Source organism: Salvelinus sp. IW2-2015, linkage group LG2 (genome assembly GCF_002910315.2).
Source record: "Salvelinus sp. IW2-2015 linkage group LG2, ASM291031v2, whole genome shotgun sequence".
Classification (NCBI taxonomy): domain Eukaryota; kingdom Metazoa; phylum Chordata; class Actinopteri; order Salmoniformes; family Salmonidae; genus Salvelinus; species Salvelinus sp. IW2-2015.
In genome coordinates this window covers 5317952-5345680 of record NC_036839.1, presented here as the reverse complement: position 1 = coordinate 5345680, position 27729 = coordinate 5317952, and the positions used below count along the sequence as shown (strand labels likewise).

The 27729-nt window shown below is 40.8% G+C and overlaps 1 protein-coding gene across 2 annotated transcripts in view; it reads right to left on the bottom strand.

The window, feature by feature from the left end:
• The window catches only part of LOC111973407 (carboxy-terminal domain RNA polymerase II polypeptide A small phosphatase 1), a 33036-nt gene extending 12750 nt beyond the window's left edge, over positions 1-20286 (bottom strand). The window contains exons 1-4 of one of the 2 annotated variants that reach the window (XM_024000777.2): positions 19587-20286; positions 12795-12946; positions 6464-6565; positions 34-90 (exon numbers count right to left, since the gene is read on the bottom strand). In XM_024000777.2, the coding sequence (XP_023856545.1) occupies positions 34-90; positions 6464-6565; positions 12795-12946; positions 19587-19659 (384 nt within the window). In that variant the 5' untranslated portion in view covers positions 19660-20286. Of the gene's footprint in view, positions 1-33; positions 91-6463; positions 6566-7661; positions 9262-12794; positions 12947-19586 lie in introns of those variants that run through there. The other variant, XM_024000766.2, reaches the window with a different exon arrangement.
• Positions 20287-27729: the final 7443 nt, after the last annotated feature.

The window sequence follows — 27729 nt, the reverse complement described above, 5'->3', positions numbered from 1 at the left end:
CTAAGAATTGAAACTGAAAAGAGTCGCACTTACCTGGTGAACTGTTCCATCAATTTCCACTGGAATGATAAAATCAGCATTGTTCACAGGCTGTTGGGAGCAAGAACAATCCATTTAATAATCAAGTACGGAACAGTGTGTTTGAATTAAGACATTAAACATGTGCTTTACAATCTTGTACGGAACACATTAACTCTAGTTTGTGTTTTTTTTTTTATGTAATTTTTTTTGTTGTTGTTTGAATTAGGTCATTAAAACATGTGCTTTACAAGCTTGTAAAGACTGTAAAGCAAAAATAAAAGGCTCACCATCAGCGACTTCAGAAATAACAGTATGTAAGTAATATGTTTCCATTCGAGACACTGAAATATAATGTATTTGACAACACCTATAAAAATGTGATTTATAGGTCTTCTACCTAAAACAAGTTTCTCAAATGTTAGGTTAGTCACGAGTACGTGCTATGCAGGACACCATGACCTAAATTCATAGTCTATTCATAGTCTATGAAGTAATGTTGAGCCGAGCATAACATGCATTACATACATTACATACGTATACAGTGCCTTCAGAAAGTATTCACACCCCTTGACTTTTTCCACATTTTGTTGTGTTACAGTCTGAATGTTAAATTAATTAAATTTAGATTTTTTTTGTCACGGGCCTACACACAATACCCCTTAATGTCAAAGTGGAATTACAAATTAAGCTGAAATGTCTTGAGTCAATAAGTATTCAACCCCTTTGTTACGGCAAGCATAAATACGTTCGGGAGTACAAATTTGCTTAACAAGTCACATAATAAGTTGCAATAATAGTGTTTAACATGATTTTTGAATGACTACCTCATCTCTGAACCTCACACATACAAATATCTGTAAGGTCAATCAGTCGAGCAGTGAATTTCAAACACAGATTCAACCACAAAGACCAGAGAGGTTTTCCTATGCCTCACATAGAAAGGCATCTATTGGTAGGTGGGTAAAAATAAAAAAGCTGACATTGAACATCCCTTTGAGCATGGTGAAGTTATTACACTTTGGATTTTGTGTCATTGCACCCAGTCACTAAAAAGATACAGACGTCCTTCTTAACTCAGTTGCCGGAGAGTAAGGAAACAGTTTAGGGATTTCACCATGAGGCCAAAGGTGACTTTAAAACAGTTACAGAGTTTAATGGCAGTGATAGGAGAAAACTGAAGATGGATCAACAACATTGTAGTTACTCCACAATGCTAACCTAATTGACAGAGTGAAAAGGAAGCCTGTACAGAATAAAATATATATATAGTACCAGTCAAAAGTTTGGACACACCTACTCATTCAAGGGGTTTCTTTATTTGTGACTCACCACCTAGATTCCGTCTTATGTAGCAAAATGTGAAATTGTGTTTTTTACATTATATAAATGCAGAGCCTAAGAGCTACAAAATGGTTTATCATACACTGCATTTGAGGAACAATGGGAACGTAATTATGCTTTGAAAGTTGATCAACTTGTAAACTCACTTTTGAGAAAATCACCTTTGAATGTTTTGGTATCTAGTGAAGAGCTCTTCTTTGTCTACACCCATTCAGCATCATTCACACCTTCTTAAGCTTTAGCCCCTCCCATCTCGTTTCGCTGTCAGAGCGCACACTTGACGCTCTGGCCGATGATTTGTTTACGTTTGGATAACATGAAAACAGCCTAACCAGCTCTGCTGGCAACAATTTAATTATGCTTTTTTGCAGACGTTTAATGACACCGGCCATATTCAACGGATGTTGTACAGATGTCACGTAACATTAGCTAACGAGCCAGCCAGCTAAGGTTAGCTAGTTAAACAACAATGAACAAAGTGCAAACACTGCAAACTAGAAAAGCAAACAGCTCTGGGAAACAAATAATAACGTCCGCTAGGGAGCTTGCCAGCTAACTTTAGCTAGCTAGCTAACAGTACACTTTAGCTTAAGACATATAGCTAGCTAGGGTAAACAATGAACCTAGCTAGGTAAACAACATTTAAAATCACACACGTCACATAACGTTAGTTAACGAGCCAGCCAGCTAACGTTAGCTAACGAGCCAGCCAGCTAACGTTAGCTAGTTAAACTACAATGAACAAAGTGGCAACAATGCCTAACATTAGGCTCTAACTAGAAAAGCAAACAGCTCTAGGAAACAAATAATAACTTCCGCTAGGGAGCCAGCCAGCTAATGCCAGCTAGCTAGGTAAACAATGAACCTAGCTAGGTAAACAACAATGAACAAAGTGGCAACAATGCCACAGTGCTGGGAGCTAACTCACCAGGTCCAATGTTAGCTAGCTAACATTAGACTCTAACTAGAAAAGCAAACGGCTGTGGGAAACAAATAACAACATCAGCTAGGGAGCCAGCCAGCTAATGTTAGCTAGCTAACAGTACACTTTAACTTGAAATTAAACCACTTTCTGTCAAAATTAGAAATGTGTAATATATGAAAATGTAGCTAGCTAATGCTAGACTATCTTACCTGCATACATCAACATGCATCATGGACGCATCTCCCTGTCAGGGATGCCATACCACGGTTGCCCTTAATTTGAAGATGTAATCCGGAGACAGGTGTTTTCTCCATCTCTTTAGCTATCATACTCTAATTCCACTGATTTCAAAACTTGATCCTCCAGAAAATAGAGAGCAACATTTATGCAGCTCCACTACACAATACATTAAAAAAAGCCCCGTTCGACAGGATTACCAACACAGACTGAAGAGCTCAAATAGACAGGCGTCTTCAATATGGCAGACCAATCCGAACTCCTCTCTCAGCATGTACAGCCCACTCATTATCTCAGCCAATCATGGCTAGTGGGAAGGTTGATGATTTTTTTCTGTGGCTTAAGCAACAAGGCTCGTAATTTAACAATTTGATTCGTATTTACAGATGGCATACAAGTTTGTTATTAAGGCACATGAAAGCATGAGGGCATTTCTGCCAAAAAACGCATTATGATAAAAAAACAAAAAAAAACATTAAAACGGCTCTCCTGTGAAGTCGTGACTTGCGACATATGCCTAGTTTCCTGAATCGGGTCACAGAAGATAGCCCTATTTGGTACAAGACAAAGTCCATATTACGGGCAAGAACAGATCGAATAAGCAAAGGGAAACGACAGTCCCTCATTACTAAAAGACATGAAGGTCAGGCAATCTGGAAAATGTCAAGAACTTTGAAAGTTTCTTCAAGTGCAGTCGCAAAAACCATCAAGCGCTATGATGAAACTGGCTCTCATGAGGACGGCTACAGGAAAGGAAAACCCAGAGTTCTCTCTGCTGCAGAGAATAAGTTCATTAGTTACCTGCCGCAGAAATTGCAGCCCAAAAAAATGCTTCACAGATTTCAATTAACAGACACATCTCAACATCAACTGTTCAGAGGAGACTGTGTGAAATAAGGCTTTCATGGTCAAATTGCTGCAAAGAAACCACTACTAAAAGGACAACAATAATAAGAAGAGACTTGCTTGGGCCAAGTAAACACGAGTAATGGACATTAGACCGGTGGAAATCTGTCCTTTTGTCTGATGAGTCCAAATTTGAGATTTTTGGTTCCAACCAACGTGTCTTTGTGAGACGCGGTGTGGGTGAACGGATGATCTCCGCATGTGTGGTTCCCACCGTGAAGCATGGAGGAGGAGGTGTGATGGTGTGTGGGTGCTTTGCTTGTGACACTGTCTGTGATGTATTTAGAATTCAAGGCACACTTAACTAGCATGGCTACCACACCATTCTGCAGCAATATACCATCCCATCTGGTTTGCGCTTAGTGGGACTATCATTTGTTTTTCAACAGGACAATGACCCAACACACTTCCAGGCTGTGCAAGGGCTAATTGACCAAGAAGGAGAGTGATGGAGTGCTGCATCAGATCACCTGGCCTCCACAATCACCCTACCTCAACCAAATTGAGATGGTTTGGGATGAGTTGGACCGCAGAGTGAAGGAAAAGCAGCCAACAAGTGCTCAGCATATGTGGGAACACCTTCAAGGCTGTTGAAAAAACTATCCAAGTGAAGCTGGTTGAGAGAATGCCAAGAGTGTGCAAAGCTGTCTTCAAATGTCTAAAAACATGTTTTCACTGTCATTATGGGGCATTACTGTGTGTCGATGGGTGAGAGAAAAACATATATTTAATACATTTTGAATTCAGGATGTAAGACAACAAAATGTGTAATAAGTCAAGGGGTATGAACACTTTCTTTAGGCACCGTATATGCATGGGTTTTGTTAAATACACATGTGACTAGTTCGAATGCTTTCAAGGTTTTACTTGACAATTTTTGACTGCATGCCACGTCTGACACCAAGTCAGAATTTGATGCCAGCTAATTTTGGAGAGACACTTTCTTTTGCTCTGTGGAAGATCTACCAGCACACCAGACTTGTTCACATCACTATTGGTTCACATGGTAATTGGTTCACATGCATATTTAGCAAAATCATTTCAAATCCATTTAACAGATGTCAGTGATTCCACCACTAGCATGACCGTAGTAGCCACCCAGACATCCAGGTCAGTGAGCACAGGGTTGATGCCAATCTGAAGTCACGCGTAAATAAAACACAGAGACACATTTTTAAAACTACTCTGTAACATGTCATTAAAGAGTATTGAAAATCAAGTTTTCGACTTTGTATCGATAGTCTAGTTGAATACATACACCCAAATTCACAGTATTACTCTAAAATCAATCAAAGTTGCCATACTATGGAAGAAAACAAGCCAACTTAAGTTAGAATAGGACAAACTGTATATCTCTCAGAGAATAGGACATGAAATATATATCTCTGAGAATAAACATCTTTCATTTACTATACGTACCCCTCCATTACCTTTTTGGACAATCAATCCCATTATATACACACTACACCTTGTGACTCGCCTTCAATAAAATGCTGCCACTTTCATTGACAGTTTAAACCTGTGGCCTATCTTGTGACATTCTTTGGGACAGACTGTGATTAGATGGCCAAGACCATCTGTCGTCGGGAAGAGCACATTATACCCATTATGCAGCCAATCGTGGAAATACAGAGTAGCATAGATAAGAATACTCGCTAGAAGCGAGTTTAATGGTAACTGCGGTTGATTACCAAAATAAACATGAATTAACATCAATTATCATTCCAAATAAATCTGATCCCTGTAACTTCTGCTTCCAACTCACACTCTCAAACACAGATCCCCTGAACGCAGCTCACTTTCCAGCCCTCTTTCCAGCTCTCACACTCAAACACATAGATCCCCTGAAAGCAGTTCACTTTCCAGCTCACACTTTCAAACACATAGATGCCCTGAACGCAGCTCACTCTCCAGATCCCAATCACCTGAGTTCTGATCACCTGTTCACACACCTGTATGTCATTATCACACACTATTTAGTTCAGTTCTTTGCACCCCATCATTGTGAGGTATTGTTTGTTTTAAAACATATTTTTATTCGGAGCTCTGTTTTTTCCCATATTAGTTCTCCCGTGTATTGTAGTTTTTGGCCATCTTCACTAACAATGTTTTTTTGCCTATTCCCTTTCTGTACTTTTGCCAATCAGATTTCCTGTCATCAACCTCTTGCCTGATCTCCCGGACTACGTTATTAGCCTTTTTCCCTGCCTGTACTGTTACCTTTTTGGACCCCCTGTGTTTGACCTTCTGCCTGCCCCTGGACCCAGCTACCTGCCTCTTCCTGTGTATGACCTCCTGCCTGTCCCTGGACCCTGCTACCTGCCTCCTCCTGTGGTCCTTTACTAAATAAACACCTGCTGCGCCCTGCTCTTGAAACCAGCACTCTTACATCATACTCATTACAATCACAATGGATACATGACACAAATATAAAAAGTTGTAAACAGGAAGGGACATATCACACAATATTTGATATGGACTATAATTTCAATACCAGGTGTAAAAGGTTACTTGGAATTCAAATGTATTCTTTACAGTGCGAGATTTTTACAGTGCGAGATGAATATTGTTATTATGTTACTGAATGTATTAAGAGTATTTTCAGATGTTGTTATTGACAAATACTGCAAAGACTACAGTAAATGTAAAAAATAAAATCAACAGTGTAATGTTTGGATTCAGTTTTGTGTCAAGTGAACTGTTGTGTCCCCACCTTTTATCTGATAATTACCCGATAATATTCCAAAATGTTCCCTTTTAATTTCTACCGTGGTTATGCATATTTTTCTCATATTTATTCTGCTAGAAACACTAACATGTTTCCCTATCCATAAAGGCCAATTCCCACAAGTGTAAAGGGTTAAGAAATTCATATTGATATGGACAAAGAAAAATAAAACAATGCTCATTATCAAATGTATTATCATATTTAAATTTTGCTTTACTAATTAGTATAAAAGAGAGAGTGGAAATCAATCAAGTATTCTCTGTTAACGTTTGTCCTCAAAGAGCGGGTCACTCGCGTCAGCTTACCTTGAATGAACTGTGCACTAATGTTTCATCCAAATCAATCACCACACAGATCTTCCCTGAGTCTTGTGACTTGAGTTGAGGTAGCAGAGGTTTTGCCGGGACCTGAAAACAAATAGTTAGATGTCAGGTCAATGAACAGCCAAATGATGCCATCATATTCATAGATGCAAATTGGATTATTTTGTTATGTTTGTGCCAATCAAGACAACACTGTGGCATAATGCAAAAACACATTAAAAAGTGTGTGTGTGTGGGTCATGAATTAAACTGACGATTCATAACATTACCTCATGAATGTGTAGTGAGAAAACACACTGGTAAAAGGTTTGCTTGTGAGGTTGAGATAATTGAATTATAGAAGAGCATGTCCATAAGGGGGCATAAGAAAGCTATTTCCCAACAGCTGGTGTTCTGTTGATGGAAAAGTAAATATCAATGTGACTATGAACTGTCATAGGTCTGTGGACTGACTAAGAGCTAACCATTCCCTTATCAAGTGGTCCATTTAAATATTTTTATTTAACGTTTATTTAACTAGGCAAGTCAGTGAAGAACAAATTGTTATTTACAATGACGGTTTACCAAAAGACAAAAGGCCTCCTGTGGGGACAGAGGCTGGGATTAATAAAATATAAATAAAATATAAATATAGGACAAAACACACATCACGACAAGAGAGACAATACTACGTAAAGAGAGACCTAAGACAACAACATAGCAAGGCAGCAACACTGTGAAACCGACTCTACTAGCAAGAGGAAATGTGATGACCAAATAAGCATCCTATAAACACTGTGCAATTCAAATTTCTTTAACCCAGCAAAGTAAATAACCAGGTCAGGAGGAGAGTAAATTGTATATTTTCTAGTTTGAAAAAAATACCATCTGCTGTGCAAAGCAATAAGAACCTTATGTTAAACCATATCCTCCTCTATTTTAGTTCTGTTGTCACAAATTTGATCCAAAGCCAACACATCCAAAGCTAACACTGAATGGACAATATGTAAAAAAAAATAGGCCTAATACTTAGACAAACACATTTCACTCTTTTCTCTGGCAAATTTCAGTTTGTTGTCACTCCATGCGAAACGTTCATATTCCACACTTCTGAAATTTGAAAGCGGAGCGTTGATCAAATTAGGTGCATGTCACAGCTATTCCAGCGGATTTCAAGCACGGTGCAAAGACCTTGTAATACCTGTTCTCTAGGCGGGACGCAGTACTCGCATTCACAGGACTCAAAGGACTCATCGTCACTCAGCTCCTCCTCAGACTCCTCACTTAGTTGTTCAGAGGCCACAATCTTAAAGAATTCATGCAACTGCATTTTCTCATCCAGCTCACTTTGTTCAGAGGGCTCTGTTGGTTCGGCGTGATGTGCAAGTGGCTCGCGGTCTATGGAGTCTTTACTATGTTCAGCACCATCAAGAGGGAGGCTTGTTTTCTCAGACACCTGCTCTGAAAGGTCCTCTGACTCTGGGCGTTGGAGATGCTCTGAGACGCCATTGTGTTCCTCCCAGTTCTGATACAGATATGGTGTGTTTAGTTGCTCACATATCTCATATGACTTGTTTTGCTCATCTATCTCTTCGGAAGAGGTTGTGGAGGAATCAGTTTGATCCCCATTGAATTCAATACCATCAGGCATAGCAGGTTTGCTTCCTTCAGTGCATAATGCAGTGTCTTTGGTTATAACCTCAAATGATTCAGGGGATTCATTCCCCTCAGCACATGGACCATCATTCTTTCCCTCTTCAGTGCAGACTCCATCTTTAAAATGTGTCTCAGGAGTGCTGTCATAATCCAATTCTTCATTACACTGATCATGAGAGTCTTCTTCAGTACAGAATCCATTAACTTCTTGAGTAACATTAGATTCATTGGCTTCACTTTGATATTCATGGTGCTCTTCAGCACTTGGTTCACAGGCCTCAGTGCATAGTGCATTATCTTCCCCTTCGGTAGAGAATTGCGGATGTTCACTGCCATATGCATCGAAATCTTTATCACACGGCCCATAGGATCCATAAGCTTTGTCTTCAGCATATTGTTTGTATAATTCGTCTTCTGCGACGCATATTGTCTGGTATTCTTCATCACAAGTTTTCTCTTCTTCAAAGCACGGTTCATAAGTTTGATCATTTTGGCCATCATATGCTTCATCATCTTCAACAGAAGATACGTCAGAAGAGGATCCATGAGATGCTTCCTCTGCACTGTGTTCGTCGTACTTGTTGTCCTCATCAACTAAGGGACCATTGGCCTGAGCGTCACCAGCTTCATTTTCAGCAACGCAAAGTTCCTCTTCCTCAACAAAGGGCTCGTAGGCCGCAGCCTCAATAGCATTGTCTCCCGCTACAAAAGCGTCATAAAACTCAACTTCGTAAGCCGTGGCTCCTTCAGAACAAGACTCGCACGATTCCTCATCTGCAAAGGATCCAGAGGCGGACGTCTCATCCTCAGCACAGTCTACATTAAGTTGTCCATCCTCAGCACAGTCTACATTAAATAGTCATCCTCAGCACAGTCTACATTAAGTTGTCCATCCTCAGCACAGTCTACATTAAGTTGACCATCCTCAGCGAGTCTACATTAAGTTGACCATCCTCAGCGCAGTCTACATTAAGGTTGTCCATCCTCAGCACAGTCTACATTAAGTTGTCCATCCTCGCACAGTCTACATTAAGTTGACCATCCTCAGCACAGTCTACATGAAGTTGTCCATCCAGCGCAGTCTACATTAAGTTGTCCATCCTCAGCACAGTCTACATTAAGTTGTCCATCCTCAGCAGTCTACATTAAGTGTCCATCTCAGCACAGTCTATTAATAGTCCTCCTCAGCACAGTCTACATTAAGTTGTCCATCCTCAGCGCAGTCTACATTAAGTTGTCCATCTCAGCACAGTCTACATTAAATAGTCCATCCTCAGCACAGTCTACATTAAGTGTCCATCCTCAGCGCAGTCTACATTAAGTTGTCATCCTCAGCGCATCTACATTAAGTTGTCCATCCTCAGCACAGTCTACATTAAGTTGTCCATCCTCAGCACAGTCTACATTAAATAGTCCATCCTCAGCACAAGCATCATAAGATCCATCAACTTCTTCCACTTCTTGACTAAAAACTTCAAGCCCTTTTTTGGCGCAGGGCATTTGTGTTTCTTCCTCATTCATAATGGACACGTGAGTTTTGCGTTGTTCAAAAAACAGCTCATGCACCCCTCCCCCTTCAAAACAGGAGGTATAAGGTCGCCTTTGGGAAAAAGTATAAGTGTCCTCTTTATCAAATAAGTCAAAGAATTCCTCAACAACGACTGCATCCGAGTGAGGTTTGTCTTCATCAGCATTGCTTTCCTCACATTCTACCACAACTGCACAATTATCAAATGATTCCCATATATCTATACTGGATTTGTCCTGTGCTCCTTCTTCCACCAACGCCTCATAGGATTCAGCTGAATCAGTTAATGGGCCTGAATTTATACTGTCATAAATCAAAGATTCAAAAGACCTTGTTTCAATGGATGAGCACTCAGAAGACTTGTCTTCCTCATAATAAAATGAACTGCTAGGCTCATAGCATTTGTCACCTGTGCTTTTATGTTGACAAGGATAGCTCTCACAAGAATGAAATCGCTCAGAGAGTTCACACTGTACACTTGTCTCTCTTTGCTCATAGACAGTGTTTCGCAGTTCACAGTGCCCAGAGGGCATATCATAGTCAGCAGATTGATGATTGCTTTGTTCAGCAAGCAGAGTTTGCTCAGAAGGTTCATGAACTTCAGAGACATGTCTACTTTCATTGGGAGAATCGTGTGCAGCAGGCATGTTCAAATCTGAAGACTGTATAGGTTCTAATATTATGCAAAACTCAGAGTCAAAAAGCCCACAGATTTCAATTTGTTGAAATGATGGCTCAGAGGGCTTTAAATCCTCATCAATTGGCTTTGTAGTCTCATTATACTCTGTTGGGTCATCAATATGATTGTATTTTTCCGAATACTCACAAATTCCAGTATAGTGCTCAAATGATATTTTTGATTCATTGGATTCAGAGATGTCAGGTATGAAGTCAGATATCTTACATTGCTCTAAAAACTCAGAGTTCTCAGCAGGTTCGCTTGACTCAAAGGACTTACAGTGTTGATCAGAAGACTTGCATTGTTCAGATGACTGGAAGCATTCTGTGAAATGTTCACAGTGTTGGCTAAATCCAGAAGTTAGACAGTCATTAGCATAGTGCTCAGAGGACTTGCTGAAGTCAAAGCACTCACAATGTTGAGAACATTCTTCAAATGATTTGCTTAACTCAGGAGACTTATACTGATTAGTGTGCATGTGGAGAACAGGATAGTCCTCGCAAGGCGTGTTGATGCATTGCTCAAACCCCCCAGAAAGTCCATTATAATGCACAAAAGGTTTGCTCTCTTCTGCATGTTCTCCATTCATGCTGTAATGATCGACAATCTGCACAGCGGGATCCATTTGTCCATTGACCTTCTGGTGTTCAGTATAGTCCAAAGAGTTTTTTCTTTCATCCACAATGATGCAGGGTTCAGCAGATTGTGCAGAAGGCTCAGTTGATTCCATGGCTTCAATTAGTTCAGACACCTCGCAGTGTTCAGCAGGCATGCTTGCTTTTGGGAAATGTGTCAAAAGATTTGCTTTGATTAGAGTGCCTTTTCAGGTACAAAGGGAGCTGACGTTCTCCAATAGGTTTGTAGTGTTCAGAGGTTTTGCACTTTTCCAAGCATAGAGAGAGAGAGACTTGTTTTCTCTAGGGAGGCGACACAGTCCAGAGGGCTGGCATCTCACAAGACTGCTCCTTTGGTAATGGTGGCTTGAACTGCTGGGGGTATTCACAGTCTACAGCCCGCCTGAGACACCAGCAGCAGAGTACACGTTGACTTGACAGGTCACAACCACACTGAGACCAACACATGGCCCCCTCTCCATGAGACCGAGCAATTTATTTTCGGGCTTCAAGAGACGTGACAAATAACTCCTGGAATATCAAATCACTGTAAAAAGCTGAAGTAAGGCATACATCTGAAACTGACACCCGAGATGCGTCTTGATCACCTAATCTGTCCGTAGTGAGTTAACTGCCATGTTGTTCGTTAAGTGTTCAAATAGAGTCATGGGCAGCTTTGTCATCTGCCTAAAAATTGGAATTGCCTTTTATCATCTCCTCTTCAGCAGGGAATGCTTTAAATCAGGGATGGGCAACTGCCGGCGATGCAAGTCTACAGATTTTGCTATGGGGCGGAGAGAAGATGTAGAAATGTTTAAACTAATTTCATGCAATTCTACTAATTTTGCCATGGGGCGGAGAGGGAAATTAGCTGTTTTACCACAAAATCGGTGAAATTCTACACATTTTGCCATAGGTTGGAGAGAAATGTTTGTAGTTTTTAATATGATATCTGAGTGAGACTGACTAACAAAGTCAATGAGGGCCCGCCGGGTGGTAATCGACCATGATTAGTACAAGTTTAGATTGCTGGCTAACTTACCAATCAACTAGACTAACTTACCAATCAAAATGTTGACCTGGGCTAATTGAGTAACGAAATAAACTGCTGATGCACAACCAAATTTCCAAATTGTACCATGTGTGTTCTACTATTCGAATTTGAAACAGGAAGTTGAGACCCCGACTAAATTCAAATATTTATATTTGTTTAGGGGGGGATTGATCCGAGGGCCTTGCAGTTGCCCATCCCTGTTTTAAACCTAACCCTATCCCTGTAACCTTAGCAAGCAGTTGCTTATCAACATATAGTTTGTTGGTAGTATGACCATCTACATCTACAGATGGAAAAATCCAGACTATCCAATCTGGACTATGCAAATAAAGTGTCACCCAGGAAATCAACTCTAAAAACTGGCATTTTTCTCTCCACCGTCAAGAAGGGGGCCGCAAAAATATTTTAAAAAATGTTGATCTCCCACCCCCATCAAAGTTGCCCATCTCTGCTGTAAAGTGATTCACCTTAATGCACCGACAAAGAATGACTGTTTTCTGATAATGCATTACAGTCTGTGCTGATTTAATTGTATATATTTTTGGACTCATGCTGTCTTCTGGGTTAATTTATTGGCAGTGAAATATTTCATTTTAAGGCAGAACTGCAAAAATGTATTGACCAGAGAACTTGTAAATATGAAAGGACATTGGGCAAAGAAAACATGTGTACCGATCAAGTGGCTCTCAATCATGTTGACCACATGATGCTAAATGACCATAGAGAGAGAGTGAGGGAGAGATAGGGGATATCACAAGCAAGGGCAAGAGGGAGAGAGGGATGTAAGGACGAAGACAGCTTACTTTTGAAATGGTCCCATTTTCTTCCACCGATAAGGGGGCATTGTTGTTGACTGGGATTTGCTCGGTTTCTTTGTGACAGAGGCAGCAGAAGAGACTTCGAAAAATGCCACGACTGCGGGGCTTCTTTGAGGAAACGACATGGGCAGGGGCATCTAAAAGAGAAAGCATTCAGATAGTATTCAGCTGTCCTTATGTTACCTCAAAGTGGTTGTTTCACAATAGGTGGCAGAAAGTTATAGCCATGGCTTACGTAACAAAGTCAGATGCCCACCTCAGTTATGGAAATAGTTAAGCAAAACTAAAATGACAGGAACTAACAAAATAAATCTGTCAAATGAATCACACAAGTAGTGTATAAGAAATAATATCTCAAATAAAAAAGTTTAGGGGACAGTCATGTTGATAGTTATGACTAGCCCTTAAAAAATAGTATTAATTTCCACACCCTTATCTTTTCATTGGTTTACATTTTCTATGCTTAGTTTGAAATACAGCGGATTTCCTACGATTTTGAATCATCAGGTTGGACTCTTTCAGCCCATATTTTTTTTTTTTTATAATCTTAGAAGAAACATAAATATACAGTAAGTAATGTCTGAAATGTGTCTAGTTTTTTGTTGTTGTTGTATGTATTCATCCACCCTACTGACTACATTTAAGAGTTTAAGATAAAAAAATAATAAAAAAAATCACTATTGTACATTAAGACTCATCCGACCGATAGCCACTGTGATGTAGTCATGAAAATCAGATTTAAAAAATCTATGTACAGTATATAGTTAATATTGCAGCTCACAATTGTCGTGTTATACTGTATGCACGGCATGCATTATATTTCATACTGTAATTATTGCCGCCATCTCATGAAGCCAGTTGTTTGTTTTTCCCAGCTCTATTAATAGAACAGATTGTCACCACATAACAGCCAGCAAACTACAGTATTATCTATTTATTTATAAATATGTTTGATCTTTTGCTAGATAAAATCCTTTTTAAAATCATCTTGTTTCCAAGGGGCTCCTGAGACAACAATGTTCTGTAATTTCTATGAATTAGGTTAACTTAAAATCACACCCGTTTCATAATGGCAAAACTAATGAACTGACACAAAGTAATAAAAAAAAAACACCATATTACTTTGTTCAATGGCAGACTGTTCACATTTCACCGACCCACTTCACAAACCAATTAATGTTGAACTGAGGACTGTTGAAGACGTCTTTCAATTGGAGCTGAAACCAGACTAAGCCAGAAGGAAATACACCTACACAGGGTGCATACTTGCTAGAGGCTTACAAGTCATGACGTTTGTGTGCAAACATGTGAAGGAACAGGGCAGGTGAACACATGGGTGGGAAGAAACATCATGCTGCCTTCCATGTTAGCTCTTCTGATATTACACATTAGAGCACTTTAAATAGCACACCACGAGCAGCTGCTGACAGTGGTTAATGATGGGATTCTTTGTATATATAGCCTAGCGCGCACTCACTCCAGGCCATAAACGGAGACGCAAAACAAAACCTTTTTGTGTTGGTATAGCTAGGCCTCGTGTTAACCTGGTGCAGCTAAAATGTATTTCAAATATGTATTATTTAACCACTACATTAGTGATTGAGTTGATTAAAGAAAAACAGAGACCCTTCAGATATTGCAGTTATATGAACTTGAGGCTGGAACTTGACACATACTGTCAGGGGCGCCACCAGGGATTTTGGGCCCCATGAAAATATATCACATTGGGCCCCAACACCACAGGACACACCAACCCTGCGCAATTGCTGTAACCACACACCTCCAGAACCCAATCGACCCAATCAAAGCTTTAAATAACTCTACCTTTGCAGGCTTGCAACTCTCTTGTAGTCCAATATTTACTGTACGATATTTACTGACAGTGAGCCGTGGAAATATAACACTGTGCAGACATGCATGCAACATTCTGCATACAGTGGAATTCACTATTTGATGCAAGACTGATACCCTCTATAAGAAATGTGCTAAAGGCCATCTTTTACAGTCTACATGTCATTTTAATGGTAAAAATCTTGAATGGAAAATTCTCTTAAAATTAATGCATAACTAAAATAAATATATCTTAAATATACATTAAAATAAATTAACATTATCATCTATAGAATGATATAACACACAAAATATTAAAATCAGCAGGAGATTTTTGAACAAAGTATACATACCAACTAGAAAATAAGCAGCTGTAAAAGTGRAAATGAAAAACAAAATGGAAATGGACATGAAAAGGCCTGATGGTGGCGCTAGAGGAAAGGTCAAGTGGTCAACAAATCAATAGGTTTCTTCCACTTGGCGTCTTGACTGTGCACAACACATTTTATGGCAATCCAGCCATTACTTTGAGATATATCTTGTTCTCAGTCTCAGTCTCAGCCTGTGGGCATCATGTGTGTAGTGATCAAATATCCATAGCCATGCCATTTAGCACTGGCCCTTGCTCAGCCTTACTCACCAAGAGCCCAGCGCCGAGCCTTCTTGCTAGCAAAGTCATTGATCAAGTCTTTGAAGTCCAGCTTTCTAGCTAACTGACTTTCAATGGAGAGCATGGCAAGACTGCAAAGCCTGTCCTGGGACATAGCGGACCTCAAATAGTTGATCAGTTTTAGCTTACTGAAAGCTCTCTCGCCACCAGCAACAGTCACAGGCAGTGTGCAAAATATACGTAAAGCAATACACACTTCTCCAAAACTGCTTTGCAGCTGCATCTTACAAATTGCATTCAGGAGACCAAGAGGGGACAAGTTAGGGGGGAAAGAGGCAGCATATACAGTGTTCAGGTATCTTACTTAATTTTGAAGCTCAGATGTAAGATCTCTGGAATACTTAATGATCAGTGGTTGGAACACTCAAGGGACTTTATCCTCACTAATCTGCCCAACTTTCAGAACAGCAGAAATATCTTCTACAATTTTTGCAGTGGTGTGGAACCTAGTGTACAAGTCACTTATGATGTTGTCCATAGCAGTAAAAAAACACTGTGTTCTGAAACACCGTTGCTGCACTGTCCTGAGCTGTCTCCTATTGAAAGGTTTCATCATGGCATTTCTTCCTTTTCCTCTGGAGGCTGTGTTCCTTGCTAAATTGAGGTACAACATCCAGTTGCGTAGCAATCAGTGTTGCCTCAGACAGGAGAGACTCCCATCCATCTCTAAGAGCCTGCATCTCTTCCTTTAATGCTCTGATATTGGCTACCTCTGTGTCAAGTGAGATTTGTCCTGACTGGAGAATCACATTCCTTTCCCCAACTGACATGTCATTCAACACAATGCTGCTCACGTCCTTCTTCAGTTGGGAGTAGGGCTGGTTCAGGGGTATGGGGATGGGGAGACAGGGCTGCTGAGCCTGAAGCTGCCAGGCCAGTTGGGCCTGGCACCAGGCAGGGGCAGGGACAACTGATTTAGTATGAATAGCTTGCTAAAAGAGTGTAAACACTCAAAATTTTCTGTGAAGATATTAAGTAACTAATTTTAGGGGAGCAAAATTAGCCTATTTTACTATGGACTAAGCTAACAGGTACATTTCCATCACTCACGGACTACACCCACTTTCCTTTGTGAAAAATTGGGTGACATACTGTCGGCCCTATCATTTCCCTCTCCTGGCTTTCTTTGCTTTCTTTTTGTTTTTGGAAGCCAGATTTTTCTTCAGGAAGCTGAGACATGATGCTCCACCGGCACTCCTCACTAGCAATTCACTGCTAGCAAGTACCGTTCTCGCCTGGTTTGGGTTCAGGCCCCAACCATTTCATGTAAATGGGGGGGGGGGGGGGGGAGGTTGCCAAAAAACAAGAAAAGAAAAAGAAACCACTTGTTTTATTAGTAAACTCAGCAAAAAAAGAAATGTCCTCTTACTGTCAACTGCGCTTATTTTCAGCAAACTTTGCGTAGGTTTGTGCCCATATGCAACGTTGTTGCCGGTGATGTCTGGTGAAGACCTGCCTTACAACGGGCCTACAAGCCCTCAGTCCAGCCTCTCTCAGCCTATTGCGGAGAGTCTGAGCACTGATGGAGGGATTGTGCGTTCCTGATGTAACTCAGGCAGCTGTTGTTGCCATCCTGTACCTGTCCCGCAGGTGTGATGTTCGGATGTACCGATCCTGTGCAGGTGTTGTTACACGTGGTCTGCCACTGCGAGGACGATCAGCTGTCCATCCTGTCTCATTGTAGCGTTGTCTTAGACATCTCACAGTACGGACATTGCAATTTATTTCCCTGGCCACATCTGCAGTCCTCATGCCTCCTTACAGTATGCCTAAGGCACGTTCACGCAGATGAGCAGGGAGCCTGGGCATCTTTCTTTTGGTGTTTTTCAGAGTCAGTAGAAAGGCCTCTTTAGTGTCCTAAGTTTTCATAACTGTGACCTTAATTGCCTACCGTCTGTAAGCTGTTAGTGTCTTAACGACCGTTCCACAGGTGCATGTTCATTAATTGTTTATGGTTCATTGAACAAGCATGGGAAACAGTGTTTAAACCCTTTACAATGAAGTTCTGTGAAGTCTTTTGGATTTTTACAAATTTTTACAGATTATCTTTGAAAGACAGGGTCCTGAAAAAGGGACGTTTCTTTTTTTGCTGAGTTTACATAACAAGCCACACTTCACTGCAGAGAATAAGAGACAAATGACCACAGAGCATAAAAGTAAATGCAGAGCACAACATTTTTTGTCTGAATAATAATAACACTTTCCTGTTTATAGAAATACAGATCAGTGGAGGGAGTATAGCCTCTGTCAAGCCTGGGAGCTTAGACTACTGCCTCTGCCCAGAGGCCCGTGCTTATGTGGCACAGACTGTTAGATGCCATATTCTGCATCATGGTTCGAGTCTCTGTTGCAGTTTTGTCTTCCGCTACATTGGTGGCAGCAGTGGGATCACTGCAGTGGTCTCATGTTGGGGAAGCGTGCACTTGCACGTGTTCGGGGCTTGGTGCGTGACTCATGAACACACACCTGGCAGTAGACCAATGGTAGTATAGTAGTGGGACAGCCTGAACATGAGTAGCTTGATGTCTCTTGGAGGACAACTACTCAATTTGAATTGATGTCTAACATATACTGAACAAACATATAAAAGCAACATGCAACAATTTCAAAGATTTTACTGAGTTACAGTTCATATGAGGAAATCATTCGATTGAAATAAATAAATTAGGCCCTAATCTATGTATTTCACACGACTGGGAATACAGATTTGCATCTGTTCGTCACATATAACTTAAAGAAAATGGGCCTCACAATGGCCTCGAGATCTTGTCACTGTATTTCTGTGCATTCGAATTGCCATCGATAAAACGCAATTGTATTCGTTGTCCGTAGCTCATGCCTGCCCATACCATAACACCACCGCCACCAAGGGGCACTCTGTTCACAACGCTGACATCAGCAAACCGCTTGCCCACACGACACCATACATGTGGTCTATGGTTGTGTAGCCGGTTGGACGTACTGCAAAAATTGGAAGCGGCTTATGGTAGTGAAATTTACATTCAATTCCCTGGCAACAGCTTTGGTGGACATTACTGCATTCTGCATGCCCATTGCCCGCTCCCTTAAAACTCTGTGGCATTGTGTTGTGTGACAAAACTGCACATTTTAGAGTGGCCTTTTATTGTCCCCAGCACAAGATGCACATGTGTAATGATCATGCTATTTAACCAGCTTCTTGATATGTGACACCTGTCAGGTGGATAGTTTATCTTGGCAAAGGAAAAATGCTCACTGACAGGGATGTAAACAAATTTGTGCACAAAATGTGAGCGAAAGAAGCTTTTTGTGCATGTGGAACATTTCTGGGATCTTTAATTTCAGCTCATGAAACATGGGACCAACACTTTACATGTTGCATTTTTATATTTTTGTTCAGTGAAAATCAGGAAAAAAAATAACTGCTACATTTTTGTTCATTTGACTAACAGGCTATTTAGCCATAAAGGTGTATCCTACATTGTTTCCATAACTTTACTACAAAATTAACTTGAAGATGCACTATGCCAAAATCACCCTGCCATTTCCTAGTTTCTAAAATTCGAATAGTTTGCCTAATTTCAGTTCAACAAGCAGGTATAGTGTACAATCCTTGTACTATCTAAACAGCTGTGAGATATATTTTCCATAACCAAAAATAATGTATTTTCAGCAGTTTGAAGCTGGTGTACAACACTGAAAATAAAATATGCAAAATTAAATTTAAGAACAGGCGCATAGAAATAGCACACATAGAACAGATCTACCACTTCTTAGACTTGCTTTCAATGAGAATGACAGATCTATAACATTTCTATGTGAATTTGGTCGGATTGTCCAAGTTACATATCAAAAACATTGGAAACGTCAGACAAGTCATGTCGGCCCCGCCCCTTCCCCTAACGCTTTCAAAAACACGGTTGTGATTTCCTACTTAAAATGTTGACTCAATAATTTCAACTACATCCTTTTATATATGCAAGATGCTATGTCAAACAAAAAGTTATTAGTTGAAATAATAATTTAAGCCTTTCATTGGGCCATGTCGTAGGCGAGCTATATGGCTTCACAATGATCGTTACGATTATTCAAACGTTTGACTGTAAATTACAATAATTTCAAGCAATTATTTATGGTAGTGCAATATTACAGGGGTCTCTACATATTCCGTTGAACTTTAAAATGGATGTATTTATTTAGGTCTGGCCTTGACCATCTAAACACCATCCTGTCTTGTGTATGTATATCCACTTTGTCATGCGCAACAGAACACTTCTTGAAAACTTTTCCAAACTCACCTTCCTCGCGCAGAGTATAGTTATCCTCTTCATCCCTTGTTACTTGCGTGATTATTGAGGACGAGATGTCCATTAGTTCCGTAAATAAATAAAAACAGCCGTGTATAATGTCGACGATGTATAATAGCTCAAGGAAGTTTAAATATAGAAAATATGATTTATATTTTGCCACTCCCCTCAGGATATTTTTGTAAAATAGCCCCTATTCTAAAGCTAATCTCTTGAAAACATCGGTGCATATGAAATAAAATATTAAAATAAAGACATAAAAGGGGCAGATTCTAGTTGACAACTTTGTTTCAATATGGAGTTCAGTTCAGTACCTTCAATTTCTCGATACAAACATGGAACTTGACGGTTTCAAGGCAGCCCAGTCTTAAAGCGACATAAGTTTATGTCCTTATAACATTTTGGAATATCCGACAATGTCACACAAAAACGATGTATTTCCCATGTTTATTTTTTCATCAATTCATATATTGAACCGGATCATAAAACATAATGAATATTTAACAGTAGACAATATTATTGAATAATATTTATGCTTTTCGTCCAAAGCAGTAGGCTATTTCTAGCGATCAAAAATACTATATGCTGCCTTGACATAACGAGATGTTCGAGAAACGCATTGTTACAGTTTCTTGAAAGCTGAATGTTTGTAGTAAACTTTGTAGATCAGGAGCAGCCGACGAGGGTAGCCTTGAAACCGACTAACGAAGGAGAATGGAGGTTAGTAATCAGTGGCAAAGTAAGAAATTCGTTGGTAGGTGGGCCTGCATAAATTTGGTTGGGCCCCATATATATATATATATATATATATATATATATATATATATATAATTTTACTCATTTTGTCATGGGGTAAAGAGAAAGATGTAGCTAATCTCATGCTATTCAAAATATTTTGCAATGATGCTGAGAGAAAATGTTGCTGTTTTAAAGCTAATTAAAGCTGAAATATAGGTGTGTTGACTGAAAAAGACACTTGATTATGAGCTTTCTTGTTTGCTAAATGAATAAATGAAATTGGCAGTATCATGGTGTATATAGCTATAGAAGCACTGTGACATACGCTGAGTGTACAAAACATTAGGAACACTTGCGCTCTCCATGACATAGACTGACAAGGTGAATCCAGGTGAAAGTTATGATCCCTTATTATGTCACTTGTTAAATCAAATCAAATTGTATTTGCCACTTGCTTCATAATGAACAGGTGTTGACTAACAGTGAAGGCCCTTCCCAACCATGCAGAGAGGAAAAATTGAAAACTAATAACACAAGGAATAAATAGGAAAATAATAACACAATTCTGTCCTGAGTGGCTCAGTTGGTAGAGCATGGAACTTGCAATGTCAGGGTTGAGGGTTAAATTCCCATGGGGGACAAGTATGAACAAATAAGAAAATGAATGCACTCACTACTGCACTATTGTTGATGTGCAGGGGTTGAGGTAGATAATAAACAGCAGTTTATGTGATGAGTCAAAAGAGATTAGTGCAAAAAGGGTAAATGCAGATATTCCAGGTAGCTATTATTTATCAGTCTTATAGCTTGGGGATAGAAGCTGTTCAGGGTCCTGTTGGCTTCAGACTTGCTGTGTGGTAACAGAGAGAACAGTCTATGAGTTTGGTGGCTGTACTCTGACAATTTTTAGGGCCTTCCTTTGACACCGCCTGGTATAAAGATCCTGGATGGCAGGGAAATCGGCCCCAGTGATATATTGGGCCGTACGCACTACCCTCTGTAGCACCTTGCAGTCGGATGCCAAACAGTGGCCAGTGATGCAGCCAGTCAAGATGCTCTCAATGTAGTTGTAATTTTTTTGAATTATTATTTTTAGTATATTACCACCCTTTTTTGATCTTATCTCATCGCTGCAACTCCCCAACGGGCTCAGTAGAGGTGAAGGTGGAGTCATGCGTCCTCCGAAACAAGACCATGAACAGCGCTCCTTAACATCCTCCAGCTTAACGTCTTTATGATAGGGGGCAGCATTTTCACTTTTGGATGAATTGTGTGCCCATAGTGAACTGCCTCCTCCTCTGTCCCAGATGCTAATATATGCATATTATTATTACTATTGGATATAAAACACTCTGACGTTTCTAAAACTGTTTGAATGATGTCTGTGAGTATAACAGAACTCATATAGCAGGCAAAAACCTGAGAAAAAATCCAAATAGGAAGTGAGAATTCTGAGACTGGTCAATGTTCAACTCATCGCCAATTCAATTCCCTGTAAGATATGGATCTGATTGCACTTCCTACGCCTTCCACTAGATGTCAACAGTCTGTAGAACGTGGAATGAAGCCTCTAGTGTGATGTGGGGCCTGGTGAGAGGTGATTCAGTCATTGGTCTGGCAGAATGCCAGTTCCTGGTCATGCGCTTTCCTCATGATATTGCCTTGCGTTCCATAACTTCTACAGACATGAAGGAATGCTCCGGTTGGAACGTTATTGGATATATATGATAACAACATCCTGAAGATTGATTCTAAGGGAATATTTATAATGTAATTTCGTATTTCTGTTGAGTCCAACATTGCGGAGAAATGTTGTTATTTTTGAGCGCCGTCTCAGATTATTGCATGGTTCGCTTTTTACGTAAAGTTTTTTTTAAATCTGACACAGCGGTTGCATTAAGAACAAGTGTATCTTTAATTCTATGTAAAACATGTATCTTTCATCAAAGTTTATGATGAGTATTTCTGTTATTTGACATGGCTCTCTGCAATTTCTCCGCATATTTTGGAGGCATTTCAGATTTTGGAGGCATTCTGCCGTCTTTTGTCATTTCAGCTGATGATCCTTGGACCATACACACCAGGCAGAGCCACAGCCAATATGAGGAATGGAAGTCTTGGTCTGTCTGTAAGCGGAAGCGTGGAGCTAGACCTCAAGCTCCCTCATTCTCAAGCCACTACCCCAGGGCCTACAAGTCTCCTCTTCTAGTAAAGAAAGAAAAATACTGCCATCTGATGACCATGCTGGACTACCTGCCAGCTGCTGCACTAGTATGTGAAGCTTCTCCAGCAGAGGAATAGGGAAGCCGAGGTTGTAGAATCTTGTGTGCATTAACTTTTTTACAGTGACAGTGTGTTTACCCAACCTTCATGTAACATACATTTCCATAGCAGAGGTCCACATTCATTCCAAATCTGTTGCATTCATTTAATATCATTGTTGTAGGCTAACTTGCTTTTCAAGCCATCAACTTGTCATTCTTTGACGAGACTAACTCTTGTTCAGTGTATGAGTTTTGTTACCTCTTACTCTGAATTATGTGGTCATATGGGTGAAAAGTGTATTTTGTTGTATGCGTAATGTCTGCCCTATCACACTCCTTCATGTTTGTTTTGAGCTTGACTGCAGAAGTGGGAACACGTGTGTGTGTATATTTTATATTATTTGTATTGCTTTGCAGGTTGACGTTCCTTTTATACGAGGACAGCCAGCGTGAACCTCTCCCTGCCGCCTCTTGCATCCCAGGATGAGTAGCCAGAGGAACCACAGCCCTTGCACCAGACCAATACACACAGGTGTTCCCACTTCTGCAATCAATGAGTCCAGCTCAAAACAATTACATTTAGTCATTATAAGGAGCTCTTTGATCAACGTACCAGAAGGTGCCTTTAATCAAAGTAGTTGTTTTGATTGTGTTATAAAAAATGTATTGTTGTGATTGTGTTACGTAGCCAATAACTAGCCTGCTAATATTGTTGTCTCGCTAAGTCTAGCAGTCTTAGGCCTAGTTAACTGGTCTGTAACCTGATTTGATGTGTGCATTTATGTGAGAAATCAGCATTTGAGGACCGTGTTGGATGCATGTACCAAGGAAACAGACACTTTATCTTAGGTCCAAGGTCAGCTCCTTCTTGACCACCACCCTGCTCCACTACTTAAACCTATCTATTCTTACCTCAGGCCAACAGCCTGTATGGACGGGACCCCACCACTCAACACACCCTGTAACTCTTCTGACGTCAAATCTCGTACACCCAAATACTTCTCTGCTGCTGCCACCACAACTATTTTCTGTGACTTACGTTCCATCCCTGCAGTACAGTTGATAACCATTACTATGAATGCTAAAAGGCCAATCTTACTGAAGCATATATCATTTGTTGGCCTATCCCTCTGTACTGATACAGATCTACTACTCATCACATGAATCCTCTCAGGATCCCTCCCCCTTGACCCATCTCCCTCCCCCTTGAGTCCTCTGTTCGTCTGGTGATGTAGAGGCCAATCCAGGACCTGCAGTGCCTAGCTCCACTCCTATTCCCCAGGTGCTCTCATTTGTTGACGACACAACAGTGTTGCCTGATCACCGGCAACGATGACACCGCCTCTAGGGAGGAGGTCAGAGACCTGGCCGGGTGGTGGCTGAATAACAACCTATCCCTCAAAGTAACCAAGACTAATGAGATGATTGTGGACTACAGGAAAAGGAGGACCGAGCACACCCCCACTCTCATCGACGGGGCTGTAGTGGAGCAGGTTGAGAGCTTTAAGTTCCTTGGTATCCACATCAACAACAAACTAGAATGGTCCAAACACACCAAGACAGTCATGAAGAGGGCACAACAAAGCCTATTCCCCCTCAGGAAACTAAAAAGATTTGTAATGGGTCCTGAGATCCTCAAAAAGTTCTACAGCTGCAACATTGAGAGCATCCTGACTGGTTGCATCACTGCCTGGTACGGCATTTGCTCGGCCTCTGACCGCAAGGCACTACAGAGGGTAGTGCGTACAGCCCAGTACATCACTGGGGCTAAGCTGCCTGCCATCCAGGACTTCTACACCAGGCGGTGTCAGAGGAAGGCCCGTGTCTGAATCCTGACTTAGGAAGACCACCAAAAACCCTGAAATTTCCATCCCTAACTATAACATTTTCCGGCAAGATAGAACTGCCAAAGGGGGCAGAGTTGCAATCTACTGCAGAGATAGCCTGCAGAGTTCTGTCTTACTATCCAGGTCTGTACCCAAACAATTCGAGCTTCTACTTTTAGTGCCACAGAGTTAAATTCTCGGGCCGACTCTCTTCTCTGTATACATCAATGATGTCGCTCTTGCTGCTGGTGATTCTCTGATCCACCTCTACGCAGACGACACCATTCTGTATTCTTCTGGCCCTTCTTTGGACACTGTGTTAACTAACCTCCAGACGAGTTTCAATGCCATACAACTCTCCTTCCATTGCCTCCAACTGCTCTTAAATGCAAGTAAAACTAAATGCATGCTCTTCAACCGATCGCTGCCCGCACCTGCCTGCCCGCCGGTCCAGCTTCACTACTCTGGACGGTTCTGACTTAGAATATGTGGACAACTACAAATACCTAGGTGTCTGGTTAGACTGTAAACTCTCCTTCCAGACTCACATTAAGCATCTCCAATCCAAAATTAAATCTAGAATCGGCTTCCTATTTCGCAACAAAGCATCCTTCACTCATGCTGCCAAACATAGCCTGACTATGCTGACTATCCTACCAAAACTGACTATCCTACCGATCCTCGACTTCGTTGATGTCATTTACAAAATAGCCTCCAACACTTTACTCAACAAATTGGATGCAGTCTATCACAGTGCCATCCGTTTTGTCACCAATGCCCCTTATACTACCCACCATTTTGACCTGTACGCTCTCGTTGGCTGGCACTCGCTTCATACTCATCGCCAAACCCACTGGCTCCAGGTCATCTATAAGTCTATGCTAGGTAAAGCCCCGCCTTATCTCAGCTCACTGGTCACCATAGCAGCATCCAACCATAGCACGCGCTCCAGCAGGTATATCGCACTGGTCACCCCCAAAGCCAATTCCTCCTTTGGCTGCCTTTCCTTCCAGTTCTCTGCTGCCAATGACTGGAACGAATTGCAAAAATCACTGAAGCTGGAGACTCATATCTCCCTCACTAGCTTTTAGCACCAGCTGTCAGAACAGCTCACAGATCACTGCACCTGTACATAGCCCATTTGTAAATAGCCCATCCAACCACCTCATCCTCATACTGTATTTATCTTGCTCCTTTGCACCCCAGTATCTCTACTTGCACATTCATCTTCTGCACATCAATCACTCCAGTGTTTAATTGGTATATTGTAATTACTTCGCCACCATGGCCTATTTATTCCCTTTACCTCCCTATCTTACCTCATTTGCACACACTGTATATAGACTTTTTCTACTGTATTATTGACTGTATGTTTGTTTATTCCATGTGTATTTCTGTGTTGTTGTTTGTGTTGAACTGCTTTGCTTTATTGTTGGCCAGGTTGCAGTTGTAAATGAGAACTTGTTCTCAACTAGCCTACCTGCTTAAATAAAGGTGAAATAAAAAATTTATTAAAATACAACGTTCTCTGCTCTACTCTAACCCTGGTAACCTCAACCTGCCTCTCACACCATGCATTTCTGATCCCCAGCCCCATAGACACCCCTACAATTAACACATACCACTTCTTTCCCCAATGCTACATATTCCTTTTTCTCATGCCCTTCTGAACACTTCTCACACCAGGAACCTCCCTACACACTGCTGCCACATGCCCATACGCTTGACACCTGTAACAACGTACAGTAATGTATTCGGCATATAAGCTCGTACGGGATAACTGAAATATCCTAACATCACTTTGTTGGGCAGAGACTCAACATCAAAACTTAAAAGAACAGACAATGACTCTTCTGTTTCACCACTCACGCCACCCTGTCTGCGTCGCACCAAATGACGAGAATCACAAACATCGGAAATCTTTCCCTTCAGTTGGTCCACTTTCAGATTTACTGCTATCCCAGTAATCTCACCTTTCAATGATGCCCTTTTCTTGAGAGCAAAACAATTCACATCTCCTGTCCCAATTCGTTTGGCGCAAAGCGCCGGCTCCCTTTGACCAGCAGAAACACAAACAATTATCACAAGTCCACTTTTGGGTTACCATCACTGATTCCACAGCATCCAACTCATTTTCACCCACCCTGAAATCACAAATGGATCAACCAAAATGCAGGGGTCCACTTTCTCCAAAAATGTCACTCCTACCGTCACAGACTGATCTTTATCCTGACCACCGGTGCAAGCCTCAGTCTCCAAGGACTTCACCACACCTGCCACCTCCGATAATTCGCCCTCATTCACTTATATTTCCTCCTCCAGACCTCGATCTGGCATACGGCTCACTCTGCTTACACTTTCTACCATTCTTCTTCATTAAACCATCTTCCTTTTTTCCTGTAAATGTTTACCCGACTCAAGTTCACCCTCCTCCTCTCTCTCTCTCTTCGGCCTCCTCTGCATCCCCCCCTCCACTCCTCATCTGAATTCTATGTCTCCTTATGATAATATTGTACTTCTCCTAACATACATTCTGGCCTTCTCAAGGGACGCCATTTCATCAGCTTGGAAATTCTTAAATTCATACAGTGCTTAACGATTTCTCATGAGGAAGTCGAGCTCAGTCCTAATTACTCACACCTGTGTGCAAATAAAGGCTTGGCTAAGCGCTTGGACTCGGTTGGTGCTGCCACCTGGGGATGGAGTGTGGAAGTGCATCCTGGCACAGTGGTGCTTAACTGTGTGCTAACACTAAACTACCTCCATATCATAACTAGCTGATTGATTGATTGGATAGGATAGCCTGAACAGGAGTTACTGTTGGTTGGTTGTGTTATGCAAATGTGTTCATCATTCATCATATATATCTTTTCAATATTTTCTGGAGGATAAAAATGAAATTGTAACTAGCTTTGTAAGGCTTGTTTAAGAAAGGGCGATACTTTATACATTTTATTTTTCAATTAGTCTGAAATGAGAAGTTGTAATCTCTATAAAGTCAAAAAGGCCATTTTTGAACAAAGGATGAGACTTTCTTAATAATCTACTGGAGAACCATTTTGGGTTTAAGTATAATTTATGTATGAGTGAAGCTTTTAGTGAGGTTTAAAGCTTTAATATTGAATCATTTTAGCCCCCCTTTAGCCCCCCAAACTCAAATTCATTACGTAAATAGGCATGTTTAATTTTGTCTGCCTTAACATTCCAAATAAAATGAAATATTTTTGCTCATATGAGTGCTTGTTAAATGTCATTAAACATAGACACAACTCAAAGCTCAATTGAAATAACACAAACTGAAACTAA